Source organism: Rana temporaria, chromosome 3 (assembly GCF_905171775.1).
Source record: "Rana temporaria chromosome 3, aRanTem1.1, whole genome shotgun sequence".
Classification (NCBI taxonomy): domain Eukaryota; kingdom Metazoa; phylum Chordata; class Amphibia; order Anura; family Ranidae; genus Rana; species Rana temporaria.
The window spans coordinates 362,440,596-362,463,083 of record NC_053491.1 but is presented as its reverse complement, the minus strand read 5'-3'; the positions used below and the strand labels follow the sequence as shown (position 1 = coordinate 362,463,083).

The 22,488-nt window shown below is 44.8% G+C and overlaps 1 protein-coding gene across 4 annotated transcripts in view; it reads right to left on the bottom strand.

The window, feature by feature from the left end:
* Positions 1–3,565: 3,565 nt before the first annotated feature.
* CACNA1C (calcium voltage-gated channel subunit alpha1 C) overlaps positions 3,566–22,488 on the bottom strand; it is a 535,824-nt gene continuing 516,901 nt past the window's right edge. For 2 of the 4 annotated variants that reach the window (XM_040345319.1, XM_040345318.1), the window contains exons 43-48: positions 16,644–16,670; positions 16,407–16,529; positions 11,531–11,640; positions 11,300–11,406; positions 8,869–9,171; positions 3,566–6,324 (exon numbers count right to left, since the gene is read on the bottom strand). In XM_040345319.1, coding sequence (XP_040201253.1) covers positions 6,031–6,324; positions 8,869–9,171; positions 11,300–11,406; positions 11,531–11,640; positions 16,407–16,529; positions 16,644–16,670 — 964 coding nt within the window. In that variant the 3' untranslated portion in view covers positions 3,566–6,030. The remainder of the gene's footprint in view (positions 6,325–8,868; positions 9,172–11,299; positions 11,407–11,530; positions 11,641–16,406; positions 16,530–16,643; positions 16,671–22,488) is intronic. The other 2 variants (XM_040345321.1, XM_040345320.1) reach the window with 1 other exon arrangement.

Here is a 22,488-nt window from a genome sequence, read left to right as displayed (position 1 = left end):
TGGGAGATGTGTGTCATCATTTCCCAGGAGTCAGTGGGCAGCACCAAGGGCTATAATCGCGGTATTTGTTGAGGCTTTACACCAGGGGTCAAGTCCTGGGGGAAAAAGTGTGGGAACTCCCACCCAAGATCCACTCCCCCACCAAAATAAAAATAATTATACGCTCATATGCATAATTACTAAACCGCATGTTTTTTTTTTTCCGATCCACTGTACCTTAGTAATCCTTTATGTTACTGGCTGCTTCCTGTATATGGATTCATCGGGTAGTGTGCGGGTATTCGGGAATACCCGCACACTACCCGATGAATCCATATACAGGATGCGGCCAGTAACATAAAGGATTACTAAGGTTCGCCTGCCCCTGACAGTGACTCGAGCTGGGCATCGCCGCTTAGTGAAGGATTGGCTCGGGCGGCTCGGCTGCTCTCGGCTGCTCTGGTCCTGCAAAGGGAACTGCGTTCCTGCTGTGAAAAAGTGCAGGAACTCCGTTCCCACGCGTTCCCGCAGGACTTGAGCCCTGCTTTACACCCACTTTACTCCCTCTCACTCTTTCCCCCATTTAGTTGAACTATCTTTGTGCTATCAAGCAAAGGTTAGGTGAAGATGGCACCATATTTGGCTGTTCTTTCACTTTCTGTCGGTTATATTAAAGGAGAAATCTGGACTTGCTAAAATATGCCATAAAACGTACTTATATTGCTGGGCAGTAAAATGAGACAGTCAGATAAAGGCCACTCCAGAGGTAATATATAATATATGGATGAGTTTTCTTTCATGTAATTTATAGAGGCCTGACAGTAACTATTTAAGCAGAAAAATGTTTCCTTCATGATGGTGCTATCAGTGACTATGCTACAATTTAAGTGCAATGAACATATTTCTATATATTTAGCTCAGTAAACAGATAATTATTACTTTTTAGAGCCACAGGAGGAAAACCCCAGACAGGTGTGTCCGTCCAAAGATTATTCCATTCTGAATTTAATAGTTTCCTAAAGAACTCTATTGACAATTAGGCTATTATACTAAAACCAAAAGTCACTGAAATTACTGAACACAATCGATTAAGGGCTGGATTCTGATGCCGCGTACACATGATCATTTTTCGGCTTGTAAAAAAACTACATTTTTTAAAAATGTCATTTAAAATGATCGTGTGTGGGCTTCACATAATTTTTTGGGTTCTGAAAAACGACAATTTTTTTTTCCGAACATGCTGCATTTTTTAACAACGTTTTAAACAATGTCGTTTTTCGGGTTATAAAAAATTATTATGTGTGGGCTTAAACGACGTGAAAAACCTGCGCATGCTCAGAAGCACGTTATGAGACGGGAGCGCTCGTTCTTGTAAAACTACTGTGTAATAGAGTAAGCACATTCATCACGCTGTAACAGACAGAAAAGCGCGAATTATCTTTTACTAACACGGAATCAGCTAAAGCAGCCCAAAGGGTGGCGTCATTCGAATGGAACTTCCCCTTTATAGTGACGTCATACGTGTTGTACGTCACCGCGCTTTGCTAGAGCATTTTTTTTTTAACTATCGTGTGTGGGCAACGTCGTTTTAATGATGAAGTTGGAAAAAAAAATTGTTTTTTCTAGGGGCTGAAAAACGTTGTTTTTTACAAGCGGCATGAGATTATTCAGACTTTGTTGACAGGTGCATTTGACTTAGGCTTAGTTCACATTAACCGTGTTTGGAGTTACATGCATACCTGTGCAGCCAGTCTCATTGATGTATTTGCGTTTTGCCATGCTATTTATCTCACGACAATCGCGGTAAAACTGCACCGTGTTTTAGGTGAAATGTGTAAGTATAGAGGGCGCTATTATTATAATCAATTTGAACTAAAACAATAATAGTGCAACGTGCTATTTTGACATATGCATCACAAAAAGGTGTTTTAGGTGCCATTGAAAATGAATTTTGCGATTTCAGATGCCGGGCAGTGATTCTGCTGGAAATCCCAAACGCCAAATTTGATTGGAGCCTAAGGCCCCGTACACACGAGAGGATCTATCCGCTGGAATTGATCTGCGGATCAGTTCCAGCGGATAGATCCGCTGGTGTGTACAACCCTGACAGCGCGACACGTCATCGCGATGGGATTTCGGCGCGGATTTCAATTCGATGGTGATCAATATCCGCGGAAATCCTCTAGAGGATTTATCCGCGGATACGGTCCGGCGGACCGTATCCGCGGATCAATCCTCTCGTGTGTACACGGCATAAGCCCCATTTTGACATGCCATTTTCATGTGATTCTTCGTGTCACAAAGTGCAGCCTATTTAATTTAATGGACTGCCCTATGTGTATTTGTCACCTGAAATGATGCTCCTGTTCCTTTTTGGGTGACAAGCTTCATGGGATTTGTGAAGGTGCGGTTTTCTACGACCAACCACCACATGACAATTGCGTTAGAATAGCATCACGCTTGGGGTGCCATTGAAGAATAATGACACCCAAACATGCACAGCGTGTTGTGATTTGGGATCGTAGGCAAAATTGCATCGATTCTGCCCATGATCCCAAATCGCGAGACCTAAACAGGGCCTTGAATATCACTGAACAGAGCACAATGGTATTAATAGGTGTTCAATTACCAAGATATTTTCAGAAGGTGCTTGTGGCTTCATAAATTATGTAACATTAGGTGTTTTAAATTAATTTTTATTATAGCCCTCAGTTGGATGGTCCTTGCATAATACAAGGATTCCAAGGTAGTGTGCCAGGGGAAAAAAATTAAAGAGTTTAAATAATCCTGTTTTTCCTTGTGTATTTCAACTCCCAGGCAGAATTTTTTTCAGATATAATGTTACTAAGAAATATTGTCTTGTATGAATATACTGTTACTTATGCCACGTACACACGATCGGAATTTCCGATGGAATTTTCCATCGGAATTCCGATGAAGCTGACTTCCATCGGAATTCAGATGAAGCTGACTTCCATCAGTCTTCCATACACACTGTCAGACTAAATTCCGACCGTCCAAAACGCGGTGACGTAAAATACTACGACGAACCGAGAAAAATTAAGTTCAATGCTTCCGAGCATGCGTCAACTTGATTCTGAGCATGTGTGGATTTTTTCTCCTTCGGATTTGCACACAGACGATAGGAATTTCCTATAGTTTATTTCCATCGAAAAAAAATAAAACATGTTCTATTTCTAAACACCGATGGAAAAAAGTCTGATGGGGCCCACACACGATCGGAATTTCCAATGAAAAAAGTCCATCTTTAATCGGAAATTACGATCGTGTGTACGCGGCATTAGAAATAATATCTTATATGACCAGAGCAGCCATTATTGAACCAGGACCTACACGGCATCATGCATGGGATAAACAGGTCTATCCTCAGTTAAATTTTTTGAAAACAAGAGCATAATTAATGGAGCACTTGCTTTCTTTTCTGCCGTCAATGACTTCTATGTTCTATGTTTATAACAGGGTCATACAAAGGCATCATTTTTTATGTATGTTTTCTTACATTATATTGAAGAATGTCTTTGTTAAGTGCTAAAAACCTAAAGAGACTATCCGCTTTCAGTTGATGTTTGCTGCCAAACCCTCTGTTTAATCAGTGCTTGTATATCAAACCACACCATACTTAAAATGAAGGTCCATGCATTAATTAATTCTACTACAAGTCCACTACAAACTTTTTGTCTTAACTCTGGGTACAGTGGAGAAGGTAGTTGTTGTATGAGTCCCCTTTGGGGACAATTCCAATCAATTATGTCTTGTAGACCCTACAGAACAGGAATTGGGGGAAATCCTCACTAAAACCTTCATTCCCATTGTGAAAATTTACCCACAGTTCCTGTCCTATCTGGCACCAGTTACCAACACAGGAAGTGGGGGTGAGATTTCCCCGACTGGGGCACAGACAGGAAAAAAAACTAACTCAAAACACACCCAAGGGACTATATACATAATCACTCGGTAAAACCGAGAAAACATTTAACAAACCTACTGGTTCTGGTGAGGCTGATCATGTAAAGCAAGGCTCTCCTCCCAGAAAGTGGCTCAAAATGTAAAAACACAACAGAGCACCAGACCAAATAGTGAAAGAGTCCAAGTAGCTTTTAATTCATCAGAATTGCCGGGATACCTTAAAGCTGAACTCCAGGCAGATATAAGAAAGAAATGAATGCAAATATGTAATCAATAATACACAAGCAGTGTAAGTATCTGAATCTGACCTGGTATTAGCCTTATGCAGTCCCTGTGAAGTAGGACTGGAGTGTGAAAGAAAGAAGCAAATTTGATTGAAGGACATTTTTGGCTAGATTTCTGCTTTACTTAAACAGTGATGTAGGAAATATCTCCAGACTTAGTCAAACAGCATAACCTACTATTTATGTGCTGTCTCACTAACTCTGGAGATATGGCATACATCACTGTTTAGCCATTGTATCCTGATAATTGTGCCTCTGAGATTTAACCACATGCATTATTCAAGTCCCGATGCAGGGGAGTATTTTGAGCCTCCTAAATGCGCCAACTGTTTCATGTGATCATAGAATGAATCAAAATAGCTACGTGGACTATTTCACAATCCTAGTGCTCTTATTGTGTTTTAACATTTTGGGGAATAAAAACCTGACAGAGGTTTTTAACTCTTCCATACTCCAGAAAGACATCCCTTGAAGAATGGTTTACTTAATGGTCATCCCCCAACAGGGATCCAGAGCATGCACGTTTATTGGGATGCTTTCGCTATTATAAGGTGAACAGCCTTGGCAGTGTGGTAGTTAAGTGCAATTTTACTTTGTCGCTCACATTCTCACAAAATACACTATCAGGGTTTGTATACTCTCTCTTAGTGTTTTTTTCCCCTCCTCTGGTTTCCCCAAACAGTCCAAAAAATACTAGTAGTAGTAGTTTCCATCTATAATTGGCCCTTCTATCAGTTCTTGGGGCTGGGACCATGCATGTCTCTGTGAAGCATTGTGGAAAAAAGTGTCAGAGCAATATAAATGAGTAAAATAAATAATCCTGGAACTCCAGACTGACAGAAGCTTGAGGCTTTCAATGAAGCAGTCAGTGCTCAGCCAGAGAAGGAAAAGATGAAAAGTTATACTTGTAAATGTGCTTGACTTGTGTGGGTGTATCGAGTGAAACCTTCACTGTGAGAAATACAGGGGCTGCAGATGCTGAACTCCTTGTAAAAATGCAAATTGCATTGTCAGGTACGATCATACTTATACCAATTCATTGACACAGAGTATTAAATCAGAGTATTTGATAAGTTTGAAGGCCAGGCAGCTAGCAATTTCAGAAGCAGAGGTCAGCCAAAGAAGACTTTATATTTCCCACAATACAGATTTCCTTTAAAGACGTGTTAAAAGTGCGCTAATTGTTTAATTAAGCAGTTGTGGATGTTGACAGGCATATGCAGTAAGAAAGTCCCAGCGTGGCCACCACAGGCCCTCTCCCAACGATCAGGCCAAATATCTAGGGAAGCAGGTCAAACTGGAAACAGCCACATTATGAAAATGCCACCGCCATCGGTAAACTGAACAGGCAAACATGATAATTGAAAAGTAACAGGTCCTCTTTCATCTGGGTCAAGGATGGTCAGTGAATTAGAGATGATGGACAGTCAGCGCCAGGTACAATAAAACAGCTTTGTGGTGTAATTAAGGCGTCCCCCATGGATCCGTCCTCAGGTGTACATTTCTTGATTTTGAGACTCTTTTCCAAGGTTGTCCGTAAGACCCCCGAAGAATTCCAGTCGGTCTGCCACTCCCAAAACTGCAGTGACCGTCAGCTCTGGATGTCTCCCCCCTCCCGCCCCCAACTAAAATAGATGAAAAAACTCTGTTCTGGTCACTCCGGGTCACGAGAACAGTGAGGCACTTCTGAAACAAACTCATTAGGAACACTGAAAAAAAATAAAAAAGAAAAAAAAATAAAAGAGAAAGAAAAGAGAAAAGGAGCTTGAAACTCCTCCAAAACATCCACCCTTGGTCGTGTCGCCATATCTGCGGCTCATGTCCATGCGAGGAGCGTCCACTATGGGCTGCTCATATATACCCGGCAGTCCTCTGACTCGCCCTTGCTGTTCCGACAGCCTGGTGAGAGTTCTGGCTCTTCTGACCCACCCCCTGCGCAGTCCACACCCTGGTCCCTGCGTTTGGGGAAAGGGGAGAGCTTCCTATTAGGGCTGGGCTTGCCATTCAAGAAGCTGTCAGCAGCCGACTCCATTTCCTCTATCGTCATGTCGCAGGCGTCCGCCAGCTCGTGCGTAGCCACTTGTAGGAAGTGAGGGTCCTGAGCAAACTGCGTCAATCCTTCTGAGATCAGCACCTTCACCAATCCAAGTGTCGAGGGGCCAGGAGGGAGAAAGAGAAAAGAGGAATATTAATGACCATCAAATTCTACTACACTTCAATATAAACTGCAGCCAATTTATTTTTTGATGGAGTGGGGAGAGGTTAGAACTTCTGTGGGTTTTAATGTATAAATAAAAGGCAAAACTTTTTTTAAGTTTTGGATAGAGGCGACAGGGATTACAATGCTTGTCAGTTTTTACTGCTGTGAGGCCCTCCCTTAGGGAGATCCACCTTTTATTTGTCCTGTTTACCATTATCATTGTCAAAGTAAAAGAAAATACCAACTTGTCCCCAGAAAAGTAAGGGGAAACTTTCTAACCCCTAGTTCTGGTGACCCGGGGGTTCTAAGATAATCCCTTAAAGCGGTGTTCCGCTGCCCCCAGAAAACAATTATAACCCAGCAGCTACACATACTGTAGCTGCTGACTTTTAATATTAGGACACTTAACTGTCCTGGAATCCAGCAATGTTGGCACCTTAGTCAATGTTTCCATCGGCTATCGGGTGCTGCCGCTGCCATTCGTGGTAAGGGAAACCGGCAGTGAAACCTTTCGGTTCCCTACTACACATGCATAAAGCACACTGCGCTTTCTGAATGGCCTTGCGGCAGGGGAAGGAGGAAGGGCCCGGATTTTAAGACTGATCTTGCTGTCAAAAACATATACCCGCTCCCGCCCGAAAGGTGCAAGAAGGGGGGAGGAGGCAGATTAACGGAGCTTCCACTTTTGGGTGGAACTCCACTTTAATTTGCAGGGATTTCCACTCACTTCCTGTTTTGCTATGGGACAGGAAGTGAAGGTAAATCTCTGCAATGGATCAAAGATGGCAAAAATTAAACTTTGCAGGGGTTATAACCCTCCCTTACTCTATACAAAATGAATGAAAGATTTTGCCCATAGTTCTATTTTAATTTTTGTTTTTGACTACATGAGTTAACCACTCGTTTTTGTCTAGGGGTGAGGAGAGCGGAGATATACTTACCCTATCTGCCGATCCTCCGTGTGTAAGATCAGTCCCTGACGCTCTTGCTACTCCATGGTCTAGTGGTCCTGTGTGGTGGACTGTTCCTGACATCATCACACCCATAAACCGTGACATGAGAATGGCAGGAACATGGGAGAGGGCTGTTTTCTGGAGGATCCAAGGATCAGATGAGTATAGCCTTTCGGTGTGCTCCTAGACAAAACAAGCAGTTACCTCTTGACCCCAGCCGTACGTAAATATGCTGCATCTCGGCACCTGGTCCTTAGTGCGGAGAGGCTGCATATGCACTTCTGCTGAGAGCGGGTGCACAGTTACTGTCGACTAACCGAAAGCTCCCAATCGGAAATTGCGAGCCGGAGTTTTCGGATCACGTAACAGCCAATCATGGCGGTCACATGATCTTAAGCTTAGCTTTAAGAGGTTAACATATGCAGAGTGGGTACAGCCCCACTGCATGGGAATAATTTTTTTCCCCAAAAGTAGAAATTCCTCACATTTTTCTCCCTATTTGTCTGAAGAGGGGGGAGTGGATACCTGTCTTTGACAGGTATCCTGTCCCCACTTCCGGGAGTCCTGGCCATGGCACATTACGTCAACACGTAAAAGGCCCAATATCTTTGTTTTTTATATTAATCTGTTAGGTGTTTTATTTGTGACCGCACATAAGGTTACTAAAAAATGTTTTGGTATAATATGTCCAGTACACAAAGCAATCAGGATTTTTTTAACGTTTCCTTCTTTATTCCCATTTTTTACTTTTATTTTTTTAAAGGTCGTCTTATTAAAGCTGAGGTTTAATCTGTATATGCCTTTTCTGGTTCCTCCTTTCTCACCTCATCAACGTGCTAATAACATTTTCAAATATAATCTTCCCATCTTCATTAGATACCTTATTTTAGACCTGGTAATGCCATCAATGGGCGTCTGTGCTTCTCTATGCAATACACACATGTCATGGCTGGTGGGAAGAGCAGACATTTGCTTCCTGAAAACATCACAGCACCCTACTTCAGTACTCCAATCATGAGTCCTCAACCCGAATAAAAGCAGTGGACTGGCTCTTGGGAAGAGTTATGCAACTATCAAAATATATCTATGGGTGGGTGTTAGTCTGGAGGAGTAGGTGTTCCTAGGCAGGCTACTTTAGAGTGCAAACGGCCCTAGCTAAGGCCTGTGTGTGATGCTGAGCCTCCATGATTGCAAGAACTGAAAGTCAGGCTGGGAAGGAAAGAGCCAGTGATGATGTGGGACATTCTCCACCCTGGAAATGAGGTGGGCTCTACCTGCAGCTTCTAGTGCACATTGGGAGAAATGTCATGTAATGTAAATGATGGGCAGAGGACAAGAAGACACAGAAAGAAATGTAAATCCTTACAGAAGTTAAAACCTTTTCCCTCTGTACTGGAAAATAAGTTTTTATACTGCCCCTGTCCTTAACGTCTCCTCACCGGGACAGGATTTGAAAATAAATCTCCTCAAAGGGGACATGGGCAGCAATTGAAACCCAACACAGTGTTTTCTGTTTTCTCCTTACCGCTTCCACTAAACTGCTGGCGCTGCCGTGGTGCTGCCGCGTCTGCTCCCGCACATGGCACGGGACTGTAAGGGAGGCGGGACGGTCCCGCCCAAGGCTGCAGTCGCTGCAGTGCACAGAGGGGAAGCTGCTGTGTACATTTTCTTTGGACCCCGGGTCTCCATGTAGCCTCACTGCTGGCACAGTCTGTTGTGCCCACCCTCGTGAGCAGGGCGTGGCGGGTGGAGTAGAACAAAGGCGGGAAAACGCAGTCGGCGAGTGACTCCTCCGTAGCAGAGGACTGAGGCCGGCCACCGCTAATGCCTGCACACAAGACAGAAAAGAGACAGAGTAGGTTATTTTGAGTGATATTAAAGAAGCCTAAATTACAAAAGATAAATTATATCTAAGAGCCGGTTCACACTGGGGCGACTTGCGATCCGACTTCATGTCGCCTCAAGTCGTCCCAAGTCGTGCTGTAGAGAAAAACAATGGAATTGAATGGGAGCAGTGTTAATACACACGACTCAAGGCGATCCGACTTCAGAAAAGGTTCCTGTACTACTTCAATCCGACTTGTAGGCGATTTGTACCCATTGATTTCAATGGAAGTCGCCTCAGAAGTCGGATCACTGTCTTAACTGAAGCTACTTTCTAGGAAGATAACATACATTTCTCAGGCAAACCCCTCCCTCCCCCTCCCTCTCCCAGAGCTGATTGTTGTTTTATTGGCCACTGGAATGTCTCCTGTCCTGGAGACGACTTCAAGTCGTGTTGTGAATCTCCCCAGATCGCCCTGTGGTTCACATTCAAGTCGTGTTGGAATCGCCTCTGGAAGTCGCGCTGGAAGTCGGATCGCCCCAGTGTGAACCGGCTCTAAAGCACAAACTTGTTTGACTGATAGAGCCAGAGTTGTCTGGCTATACAGTTACTTATGCAATTAGTACTATCATTTGGCAAATATAAAATGTAAATCTGGTTTTGTGGTACCTCTAAATGAATGCAACAAAAGTAACAAGTATTTATAACTGGGGGGGGGGGCGTGGGGGAAATGTTTTTCTTATGAAGTCCATCACATATAGTCCTGGAGTCAGGAGACTCTTATAATGGGCACAGAAGGTGTGTAGACCTGGAAACTCAGTGCAGGTATGGTGGTAAAACCCTTATGCTGCGTACACACGACCGTTTTTCATGACGAGAAAAATTCTATTTTTTTTTGGTCATTAAAAATGACTGTGTGTAGGCTCCAGAGCATTTTTCTCAATGTGAAAAATGGGCTTTAAAAATTTAGAACATGCTCTATTTTTTCTCGTCGTTTTTCACGTCCTGAAAAGCGGTCGTGTGTAGGCTTTAACGACAGGGGAAAAACGCGCAGGTTATGAGAAGGGAGATTGGAATAATCAGCCCAAAGGGTGTCGCCAATCGAATGGAACTTCCCCTTTATAGTGCCGTCGTACCTATTGTACGTCACCGCGTTTTGCTCGAGCATTTTTTTTTTCACGATCGTGTGTATGCAAGGCAAGCTTGACAAGAATCACGTCGAGAAAAACGTTGTTTTTTCCATGACATTAAAATGTATGTACGTGACATTATAATAGTCACAGTAAGGCCTCGTACACATGACCGTACATGTCCGCTGAAACTGGTCCATCGGACCAGTTTCAGCAGACATGTTCGGTCGTGTGTAGAGCCGACCGGACATTTTTCCGGCCGACCGGACAGGTTTCCAGCGGACAACTGTTTCTTAGCATGCCAGTTTCTTAGTCCGCCAGTATGACTCATCGGACATGTCCGCTGGCCCGAGAACCCGTGCATGACGTTGAAGTGATTCGACGCATGCATGGAAGCATTGAACTTCCGGGTTCGCGCACGTCGCCGCGTCATCGTCGCCGCCACGTCACCGCGTCGTCTGTCCGCGGGAAATTTGGTCTGATGGCGTGTACAGCCATCAGACCAAATGATCCCAGTGGACATGTCCGATGAAAATGGTCCACGGACCGTTTTCATCGGACAGATGCGCTCGTCTGTACGAGGCCTAAGTCTGCAGAACCAGAAACTCAGCACATGGCTGGTTACAAACCCTCATAATGTAGAGCCATGAACTCAGTGCAGACATGGTGGAAAGCCTTCATAATGGGTGTTAAGGCCCAGGAACTCAACACAGGGATAATAGGACCCTCATAATGGGCAAAGCAGATATGCAGACCCAGGAACTCAGTGCAGAGATCTCAGCAATAGAGCCACCAAGAGTCTAAAGAGACTGTCAGGGTGTCTAACTCTCCAGCATCTACCAAAAACTGAAATATCTGTACTTGCTGGATTAATCCAAATTTAAAGCAAAAATGTGGCTTGATGTGCTCCTTTAGAGGTTTAAATGGTTTGCAGGTATCAAAGTCATAAAGCATTTAATTAGCAGGGGTACTGTGTTAATGCTGTGCCCAGGAGGACATACCTGATGGTGCACCAGGTGAAGTTGCGGTAATACGGCTTTGGGTGATGCGTCCCCACCTTGATTCCGGTATCTTCTCAGGCATTCCAAATGGAATGAGGCCCTCCTGCCTGCAAAGTAAGTAACAGATGAGCAACACTGGCCATTATTTTACTGTTGGCAGTTCCCTATCTGTGTTGTTATATAGTGTACTACAGACCATAGTAAAATCAATACAATGGTGTTTACAGTTACCCAATGAGGCAGAACGCAGGAAGCTTCTCTTGGGAGATGGACACAGCCCTCTCTCAACTTCTCCCTCTGATGGGGTCAATTGCCGGCTCTCCTCATCTTGATCTGAGAACCTGTAGGGAATTTTAAAAGCATGAGATAAGACTGCAATATGGTCTGCTGACATTGGGTCTGATATCCCTATAGTGGGTGTTTTCAGAAAGTTAGCAAGAAGACAAGGATCAGAGTATTTTCTCCCTTAAGGGGGTCATGTTGAAAGGTGTGATACGTCTGTGGTGAGTGTAATCAGAAATGTAGAAAGAAAAAATGTCAGGAGTATTTTCTACCTTATGGAAGGTCAAGTTGGAGGGTGTGATACCCCAGTGGTGTGTGTGTAATAAGAAAGGTAAGAGTGATGGTTAGGAGCAGATATTGGTAAGTGTGTGCATAATCAAGATTTAAGATAAATGATTTCCCTTATAACCATTATTCATTTTTATCTGCAGCCTCTAGGTAGGATGACCTTCCTTTTCTTTGCAGCAATGGGCTGTCTAAGCCAGATGCCCATCAGTATTGATTTTTTTGGGGAGCTTGACAATCAGTGAATTATTTCTCTCACTAAAACCTTTGGAAAAAAAATATTTGATCTTCCCACCCAACAATTATTCAAAGGGGGGCTCCAATATAGTATGTTATTGCATTAAGGCCTGTATCTAGTAAAATAAATAAATATATTATTTAAGTTATTAATACCCACTATAAAACATTAGGGATGATTTACAAAAGCCATCAGTAGAGGCGCAACGCACATTTCCATATTTACGAAATGGTGCGCCGGTAACAGAGCGTGAATCCCCTATTTACTATGGCAATCTCGGTGCACGGGAGAATGCTATCTGTGAGACACTATGGACCTGGCGCACGGCATCTCCAATTCAATATTGACAGAAGATGGAGGTGCCAATATTATGGGGTGATGGGAGGAAGTTTAGTAATAGAATGAGAAAGTAACTTTTTCAGAGAAAGCCTGCTGTGCCTGCAAGTATGTTTAAAACTGCATGAGATCAATGTAAGCAGTGCGCATGCAGCTGTTGCGCTCGTTCACATGCGTTTGTTCACTGCAAAACAAAAATCTTAGCAAATGTTAAGCAACGTACATGCAATTGCATGGGTTGAACGGGAACACCTCTAAACTTGACAATTTTTTTTACATTGGTTCACCTTTATGCATTTTTAAGGAGATTTGCACACGGGTCATGTTAGCATGTTATGTTGCCAACATGTGACATGCACCTTGTTAAAATTATGTAAAAAGACTCTCGCTTCTCTAGCTCCTCCTAAAAGGGCATTTAACCTTCCCCCTCTAATGCATATGATTTCCTTGGGCTAGCTTAGCTTTTAAAAGGGGAATTCCACACTCCATTCTACAATGCTCTTGTCTTCCCCCCTCTTAACCCCTTGAAATTCCATGGGCTAACTTTTGCTTTTAAAAGGGAATGCCACACTCCACTCCATTCTCAAAAGGCTGGGAGCTGCCTTCACCAATCCAAACCACATCCTTTGTCAGAGCATACAACAGGGCCAGCTAGGAAAGGGTTGAGAAGAGCGACCACCCAACCCCCACCGAAACCATACAAGGCCACATGCACGCGAAATAGCTGGCTGCCTTTGGGGCATGTTGGGCTCAGCCCAATACCAACCACAAAGCACCTTGAACCCACTAGTTTAAAGGGGCTATCCACATTCTGTAAAGACCCCCACAACCCCAGCCTAGGGTTGTGTGGAAGAGGCCCTTGTCCCCCTGAATAGGGGAACAAGGTGGTTGACTTTTGGGGTGCCCAAGCCCCTCCTGCCTCCAAGCATCCACCCCCTTTCATGGGCTGGCTTGCTGTGTGTTAGGCTAGGGGTTTGTTAGTGTGTGGGAGGGGCAGAATATTTTTTTAGTTTGGGGTGGTTTTTTTCATGCGGGGGTTCTCATTTTAAGCCTTAACAGACACAAATGGCCTTTTATGTATTGGGGGGGGGGGGGGCAGACGGGGTTGTAAGTCTTCTCTAAAGCTGTACATCTTTGAAGCACCATTTTGGATACATGCTACAGATGCTCCACTTTACAGGCAGAGTAAACCCCCCCCCCCCCCCCAAGTTACTAACTTTTAAGCAATTTTGCATTTTTAAAGACACTTCTCCTTGTTTAGTTTTTGGGGTTGTCCAAATTGGCGACATTGATATATGTCCCTCAGGATGGGACCTGGACCCCCATACCCATTTTAAGGCCAATAACTAGAATATAAGCCAGCCAAGTGGGGACTACCAAAATTAACAAGTCAGTTCTCATAGACTGCAATGGTATTTGTTTGCCCCCTTGGACTGGGGGTTGTTTGTCCCATCTGTAATTTTGTAGCATGCTGGATGATGTGCTTAATTTTGGACAGAGGAGTGGCTTATTTTGTGCTAGCTGCATTTGGGTTGTTCTGGGCATGCTCGGTGTGTGTGTGTGTGTCCTTACAGCATTTGTAACACATGTATTTTGTTTGTTATGTCTTTGCAAAACAGATGGGTTTTAGAGCAAGTATTTTTTACTTTTGTTTCTTTCTTTTTTTTGGGGGGGGTTATTTCACTTAAATATTTTTGATCTTGTCAATCTGTGTTTGTAGGTTGTTAGTTTCACTTGCTGGTCTGTGCTGTATTATTTTGCAAAATATTTCTCAAGATGTTGTGACTAATAAATGTTTAAATCCTTAAGAGACTGTCCGTTTGTTCATTTTCTCAGCAAAATGGGCAGACCTCAAAACCATATTCTGTTACACACTGGGGCGACCCGGGATCCGACTTCAAGACGCCCCAAGTTGCTCCAAGTCGCGCGGTTCGAGAAAATGAATGGAAGTGAATGGGAGCTGTCTTAATGTACACTACTGAAGTCGCTCCGACTTTAGAAAAGGTTCCTGTACTACTTCAATCCGACTTCTAGGCGTAGAAGACAAGAGCTGAAAGAAGACATCGGTGGTGCCCGGCAGAAGAGAAAAAGAACCGGAGAGCGGGAGAAGAGAGCGAAGAAGTCGGAAGAAGTGAGAAGACCGGGCCGCTGCTGGTAAAAGAGCTGAAAGAAGACAGCGGTGGTGCCCGGCAGAAGGGAGAAGTTGGAAGACCCCCGAAGACGGAAGAAGACCCCTGAAGCTGCCTAATAAACTACTTTAAAAACCTGTGTAGTGTTTTTTTATTGACATTTTTCTACCACCAGGTGAATGGGTAGGGGTACGATGTACCCCATACTCATTCACATAGGTTGGGGGGCCGGGATCTGGGGGCCCCCTTATTAAAGGGGGCTCTCAGATTCCGATAAGCCTCCCACCCGCAGACCCCGACAACAAACGGCCAGGGTTGTCGGGAAGAGGCCAGACCTCAAAACCATATTCTGTTACACACTGGGGCGACCCGGGATCCGACTTCAAGACACCCCAAGTTGCTCCAAGTCGCGCGGTCGAGAAAATGAATGGAAGTGAATGGGAGCTGTCTTAATGTACACTACTGAAGTCGCTCCGACTTCAGAAAAGGTTCCTGTACTACTTCAATCCGACTTCTAGGCGTAGAAGACAAGAGCTGAAAGAAGACATCGGTGGTGCCCGGCAGAAGAGAAAAAGAACCGGAGAGCGGGAGAAGAGAGCGAAGAAGTCGGAAGAAGTGAGAAGACCGGGCCGCTGCTGGTAAAAGAGCTGAAAGAAGACAGCGGTGGTGCCCGGCAGAAGGGAGAAGTTGGAAGACCCCCGAAGACGGAAGAAGACCCCTGAAGCTGCCTAATAAACTACTTTAAAAACCTGTGTAGTGTTTTTTTATTGACATTTTTCTACCACCAGGTGAATGGGTAGGGGTACGATGTACCCCATACTCATTCACATAGGTTGGGGGGCCGGGATCTGGGGGCCCCCTTATTAAAGGGGGCTCCCAGATTCCGATAAGCCCCCCACCCGCAGACCCCGACAACAAACGGCCAGGGTTGTCGGGAAGAGGCCCTTGTCCCCATCAACATGGGGACAAGGTGCTTAGGGGTGGGGGGCCACAGGGCGCCCCCTGCCCTAAAGCACCCCCCCCAATGTTGAGGGCATGACGCCTGGTACAGCTCAGGAGAGGGGGGGGCACCTGCCCGTCCCCACCCCCTTTACTGACCGGCCAGGCTGCGTGCTCGGATAAGGGTCTGGTATGGATTTGGGGGGTACCCCCACGCCGTTTTCTCAGCGTAGGGGGTTCCCCTTTAAATCCATACCAGACCTAAGGGCCTGGTATGTTCCTAGAGGGGGAACCCAATGCCGTTTTTTTATTTAAAATTTGGCATCGAGTTTCCCCTCCTGGAGGCGACTTCAAGTAGTGTTGTGGGTCGCGTTGTGATTCATACTCAAGTCGTGTTCAAGTTGCCTCCCAAAGTCGTCCTGCAAGTGTGTTGCCCCTGTGTGAACCAGCTCTTAGTGTCTCAAACTAGCATACAAGTGTTTTTTGCTTTTCTTGCTCTTTTCCAAGTTCTGTTTTGTTGACCAAAAAATTTTTTGGAATTTTTTTATGTTTTATGTGTTTTGTTAATTTGTTTTGCAGATGCATGCTCCATATAAGTAATGCATTTTACACTCAGGAAGTGAGGCAAAAAGATTTGGGTAAAAAAAAAAAGATATATTAGAAGTGATAGGAATGCAATTAGCACCAAAAAGATTAATTAACTGAGTTACCCTAGCGCCAGTTGCAGTTTACATATGCGGGTATTTATTATCGTTATTTGCGCTTCAATGTGCGCCGGTTCGCACGTTCAATTAATTACTTTTCCGGTGCACCAATAACGTTCGAACTGGTGCAGTGCCTTATTCTTAGTAAATCACCCCCATTGTCTTTAATGCCTTTTGTGTGTCTGTGATCTTACATGTCTGAGCATAGGAGGCTCGGCTCACTGTTGTACTCCACCTCCTCGCTGGCATCATATGTCTCATCCTGAGATGCTTCCTCACGGCAGATGATCGGCAGTCGGCTGTCCCGGGACACTGAACTGTGAAGGGGGTGGGATATATTAGTGACAGCACTCCTGGTTTGGCCCATTTAAAAAGTTCTGAACCCCCCACCGAACACATGGAACAGACGTATGAGACTGACAGACACCTACCGTCCCCAGCCCTTGTGGTGACATGTCCTGAGACAGCACAGAGAGAAACAGAGAGAGACAGTCACATAGAGAGAGACAAGAAAGACAGCCTTGGTATCAAACAGAGACATGAGCAACCACTTTGGAAGAGTTACACTAAACACTCGCTGCTGGATTTACAGTGGTGCTTCAGACAAACAGCTGAAATGCACAGATGTGAACTACTATACCTGCCAATTCCTGTTCAGCTACTTGAACAATTTTAAACAACCCTGCCACACCACGTGGCCCAAAACATGATACCACTACCTGTGTCATCTTCCTATCACCAGCTCTGCAATGTGCCATTGAGGTCCTCCCTATCCTCCCCTATTCCTGGAAGGCTGCCTAAACAATTTAGCTCCCAGTTCCTGAAACATGCTTGAATGACATCACAGACCCACAGTTTTAGTGCAAATAGTTTATGAGAAGTGCAAAAAAACATAATGCTTAACAACTTGACGACCGCTGCACGCCGATATACATCAGCAGAATGGCAGCGGTCGGCAAATGGATGTACCTGTACGTTCCCTTTACACATTTCACAGAGCCTGCTTTCTGAATTACAGGAGGTGCTGAGGGGAGAAATCAGTACAGGAATCACGGCTTGCAGTCAGCAAGGTACCATGGGACATGTAGTCCTTAGGAATTGAAAGTAAACAGCAGAGAAAAGTTGCAAATAGCGTTGCAACCAGGGGCGGATCCAGATTCTAGTCTCAGGAAAGGCACTGCCAGAAAATAACGTGTTACTTAGAGAACTGTATTTAACGTATCGTACAGTCCTAACCTTGTTTGTTTAAAACAGTGAAAGGTTTATCATTCCAGATTAGATTATTACATTACAAACAGACAGGATCATTTTAACCACATATAACTTTATTATTGAAAAAGATCATAGGCAGTTTGTATACTTTATAACAGAATATTCCCAGACAAAATATTCACAACCAATATTACGTTTCGCACCTGCAAGGAATGCCAATCACTGGAAATGGAATTCTGTCAGACAATGTCACTATTCTTTCTTTCCAACTATGCTGCTGGGAGGAAGTGACCTATTAATATGATGCCTCAGCGCGGAGGAGGTAGGGAAGAATAGTGTGACCTGCCAACAGCCAACCACAGTGATAAAAGTCTTAAACCGGAGTTCCACCCAAAAGTGTAACTTCCGCTAATCAGATTCCTCCCCCCCTCCGGTGCCACAATTGGCACCTTTCGGGGGGAGGGGGGACAGGATACCTGTCAAAGACAAGTATCCTTTCCGATTTCCGGGAGTCCCAGCCATGGCCATTCCCTCCTCCTCCTCCCCCGGCCGCCGGGCCAGTAGGAGAGAGGAGCAGGCCTCACGCATGCGCAGTAGGGTTCCCAGTGTGAAGCCGAAAGGCTACACTGCCGGGTATCCTTACCCGCAATGGTGGCAGCAGCACCCGACAGCTGATGGAAACATCAGCTGCGTGTGCCGACATCGCTGGACTCCAGGACAGGTAAGTGTCCATTTATTAAAAGCCAGCAGCTGCAGTATGTGTAGCTGCAGGTTTTTATTCTTTTTGTTTTTGGCCGGAACACCACTTTAACCACTTAAGGACCCCTTTATGCCGATATACGTCGGCAGAATGGCACCGCTGGGCACAATCACGTACCTGTACGTGTCTCTTTAAGCCTAGCCGCGTGGTCGCGAGCGCGCCGCCGGTGGCGCGCTCACGACCCGGTCCGAAGCTCCGTGACCACGTCCACGGGACCCGCGGACCCGATTGCCGCCGGTGTCCCGCGATCGGTCAGCGGAGCTGAAGAACTGGGAGAGGTGTGTGTAAACACACCTTCCCTGTTCTTCGTTGTGGCAGTGTCATTGATCGTCTGTTCCCTGATATAGGGAAAGACAATCAATGACGTCACACGTCCAACCCCGCCCTCCTACAGTTAGAAACACATATGAGGTCACACTTAACCCCTACAGCGCCCCCTAGTGGTTAACTCCTAAACTGCAATTGTCATTTTCACAGTAAACAATTATAGCACTTTTTGCTGTGAAAATGACAATGGTCCCAAAAATGTGTAAAAATTGTCCGATGTGTCCGCCATAATGTCGCAGTCACGAAAAAAATCACTGATCGCCGCCATTAGTAAAAAAAAAATTATTAATAAAAATGCAATAAAACTATCCCCTATTTTGTAAACGCTATAAATTTTGCGCAAACAAATCGATAAACGCTTATTGTGATTTTTTTTACCAAAAATAGGTAGAACAATACGTATCGGCCGAAACTGAGGAAAAAAAAAATATTTTTATATATTTTTGGGGAATATTAATTAAAAATAGTACTTTTTTTTCAAAATTTTCGCTATATTTTTGTTTATAGCGTAAAAAATAAAAACCGCAGAGGTGATCAAATACCACCAAAAGAAAGCTCTATTTGTGGAAAAAAGGGATCTCCTCACGGGTCTCCTGATTAGGGTGACCACATATCCAAACTGACATTCAGTAACACCCTCCCCCCAACAACCCCCCACATCCAATCCCGCACCCCCCACCTCACCGGCCCCCAAAAAAAGATGATAATAATGATGACTTGTGCCACCTCCTTCTTTATTACCATTCCCTCAGTTGTTCCCGTGTCACCTTCATATCCCCTCACTTGTCAGCTTCATTACTGTCCACAACTTGTGTCACCTTTCTTCTTCATTACTTTCCCCCACTTATGTCACATTTTTCTTCTTCATTACTGTCCTCCACTTGTGTCGCCTTTTTCTTCATTACTGTCCCCCACTTGTGTCATCTTCTTCTTCTTCATTACTGTCCCTCACTTGTGTCACCTTTTCCTTCATTACAGCCCCCCTTCCCCACTTGTGTCACCTTCTTCTTCATTACTGCCCACCACTTGTGTCACCTTCATTACTGTCCCCCTCCCTCACTTGTGTCACTCACCTTCTGCTTCATTACTGAATACTATTCCATACAATGGTAATGACTAAAATTGCCCCGTGCCCCCCATTCCCCGAATCTTCCCCTGGTTGCAACCTTTTCCTCAAACTGAACCTGAATGATTTAGTGGTGCATGGCAACTTTGTGTAGTATACACTATAGCAGGGGTCTCCAAACTTTCTAAACAAAGGGCCAGTTTACTATCCTTAAGACTTTAGGTGGGCCGGACTGTGGCCATTGGAAGTAGAAAAGGTCCTGACATCAGTGGTAAAAAAACAATGCCCCATCTTTAATGTCAGTGGGAGAAATTGTGCCCCATTATTGGTATCATTGGGAGAAATTGTGCCCCATTATTGCTCTCATTGGGATAAATTGTGCCCCATCATTGGTGTCATTGGGCCCCATTGTTGGCATCATTGGGAGAAATTGTGATCCTTTATTGGTGTCATTAGGAGGAATTGTGCCTCGAGGGCCAGATAAAAGCAGGCAAAGGGCCACATCTGGCCCTGAGCTACAGTTTGGAGACCACTGCACTATAGAATTGTAAAAGACATGGGACACCTTTGGGTGTCCCAGGGAGAGTAGTAATGTGGCGTGCTACACTCACCAGGGCGAACAGTGTGTGTGGCCAAATTGCTCTAACAGTAGGAGGGGCTTAAAGGGGCATGGTTAAATAAAACGAAAACATTCTTGTTAAACCTATAAAATATGAAGCACTGGCAGGGATCTGAGATGAGGATGTTTGGGCCGTTCTGTGCAATTTAATTGCATAGAGCACAGAAGTATAAACCTGTTTGTTAAACATTGCATTTATAATCACTTTAATAAATAATTAATAGTTGAACACCGAAAATTACCAAAATATATGCCAACATGGTATAAGTCTAAACGGCTCAGGAGTGTTGACTTTGAAACTGCCAAGTCCATTTTCTGCTTTGCGTGTGTGTGTGTTTTTTTTTAACAAATAAAGCTGCGTTTATGTATAAAGTGGTCACTGTCATGGACCTTGGGATGCGGAAGTGTTTCTCCTTGAAATCTGTTACACAGTGGGGGGTCTTCTGCCCTGTCTTAAGGCTACCCCCCCCTCCAGACGGCTCCATTGTTCTGTGTCTGGCTGTTTGTGTACATTGATTGCCCCCTGGGGCTTCTGTCTCATTACACATAGCAGTCCTTCTATTCAAGATATATGACCAATTCCTGCTGACCCTGTTTTAAGTCCTCATTTGCATGGCTAAGAGGATCTAATGGAGAACTACCATGTACTTTACAATTGACCAATAGGAAAGCGGTTGTTGGGGGCGGGATGTTCAAATTTCTGTATAAAAGTGTGTTGTGTGCTTCCAATAAATTAGTTTCATGTTTGAACTTACATACAGCCTGCCTGGTGTTTGTTCTGATGGATTTCGAACGGCACATGCTGTAGTTCGGATCCTGGAGCCTTGAATGACCGAATCATCAGACGTTGCGATCTGCAATCTGATTCAATAGCAGCAGAGGAGTGTCGGGAGAGTGGAACCGAGCGAGCAAGGGTCTCGTTACAGTCACATAACATAATCCTGTTTTCATCTTAGAAACAAATGTTGCCCTTTTTGATGGTGCATTGTTGGTTCACTTACCTTTTCCTTCGATTTCCCTTCTAAATGTTTTTTTTCTTTGTTTGAATTTCTCACTCCTGTTTTTCCTCAGTAAGCTTTCCACCATCATCCGAGCGGTGGAAAGTCATTTAGAACAGCTTACTGAACACCTTACTGAGGAGGAACAGGAAGTGAGAAATTCAGACAAAGAAAACAAAGAAAAAAAACATTTAGAAGGGAAATTGAAGGAAAAGGTACCATATTTATTGGGGTATAGCGCGCTCCCGCGTATAGCGCGCACCCCTAAAGTTGCCTGAAATTCCTGTGGAAAAAAGTTTTTTTGTACTTACAGTTTTGGTGTCTTGCGCTGCGTCCATCGGCGGCCTCGTCGGGTCCGGCGTCCGTCTGTGGCTTCGGGTGTCCTCTTCGTCGGGTCCGGCGTCCTTCTGCGGTGTCCTCCCCGCTCGTTTCCCGCGCCGAGTTTGAATACTGCGCCGACATATACAGAGCGCAGTACACTCGTGTATGGTTGGGCAGGCTCGGCTACTCTCACGCTGACGTCGTGTACGTCTAGGACGTCATCGCGAGAGGAGCCAAGACTGCCCGACTATACACGAGTGTACTGCGCTCGGTATATGTCGGCGCAGTATTCATACTCGGCGTATATCGCGCACCCACGATTTTGCCCTGATTTTCAGGGCAAAAAAGTGCGCGGTATACGCCGATAAATACGGCAAGTGAACCAACAATGCGCTAGCTTAAAGTAACCTATTTAGAAAATAAAAACCGAACCTTTACAACCCCTTTAAGTCTAGTACACACTACTACCCAGTGGTCTGAACGAAAAAAAAAAAAAAACCTGACAGCTCGGGAGAAGCTCGCTATACTAACTATGCAATGTTGTTAGTACAGCAATCTCCCCTGCTGTGCTATTGTGTTCTGACAGGCGGGACGCCCCCCGCCAGAACACACTGGTCAGCGCTCTCAGCCATTGGCTGAGAGCCCAGATCGGATGCCGTTTGGGAGACCTTTTTAGGTCATGCCGCTTCGACAAACCGACTGCCGTACACACGGGTTGAATGTCGGACGGTTTTTATTGCTCTGGCCGATGCTGCCCGAAATTCAGCCCGTGTGAACAAGGCTTTAGGCTGGCCATAGACGATTCAAATCTTGTCAGATTCAGCAGGAACCGGGCGAGATTCAAACCATGTATGGGCAGGCTGAATGTACCAAGTTAATAGATTAATCAACTTGGGTACAATCAGCCTGCCATATTTTACATGCAATTATCCCTAGCAGCTGGTATAGCTGCTAGCAATATTCGCTGTCTTCT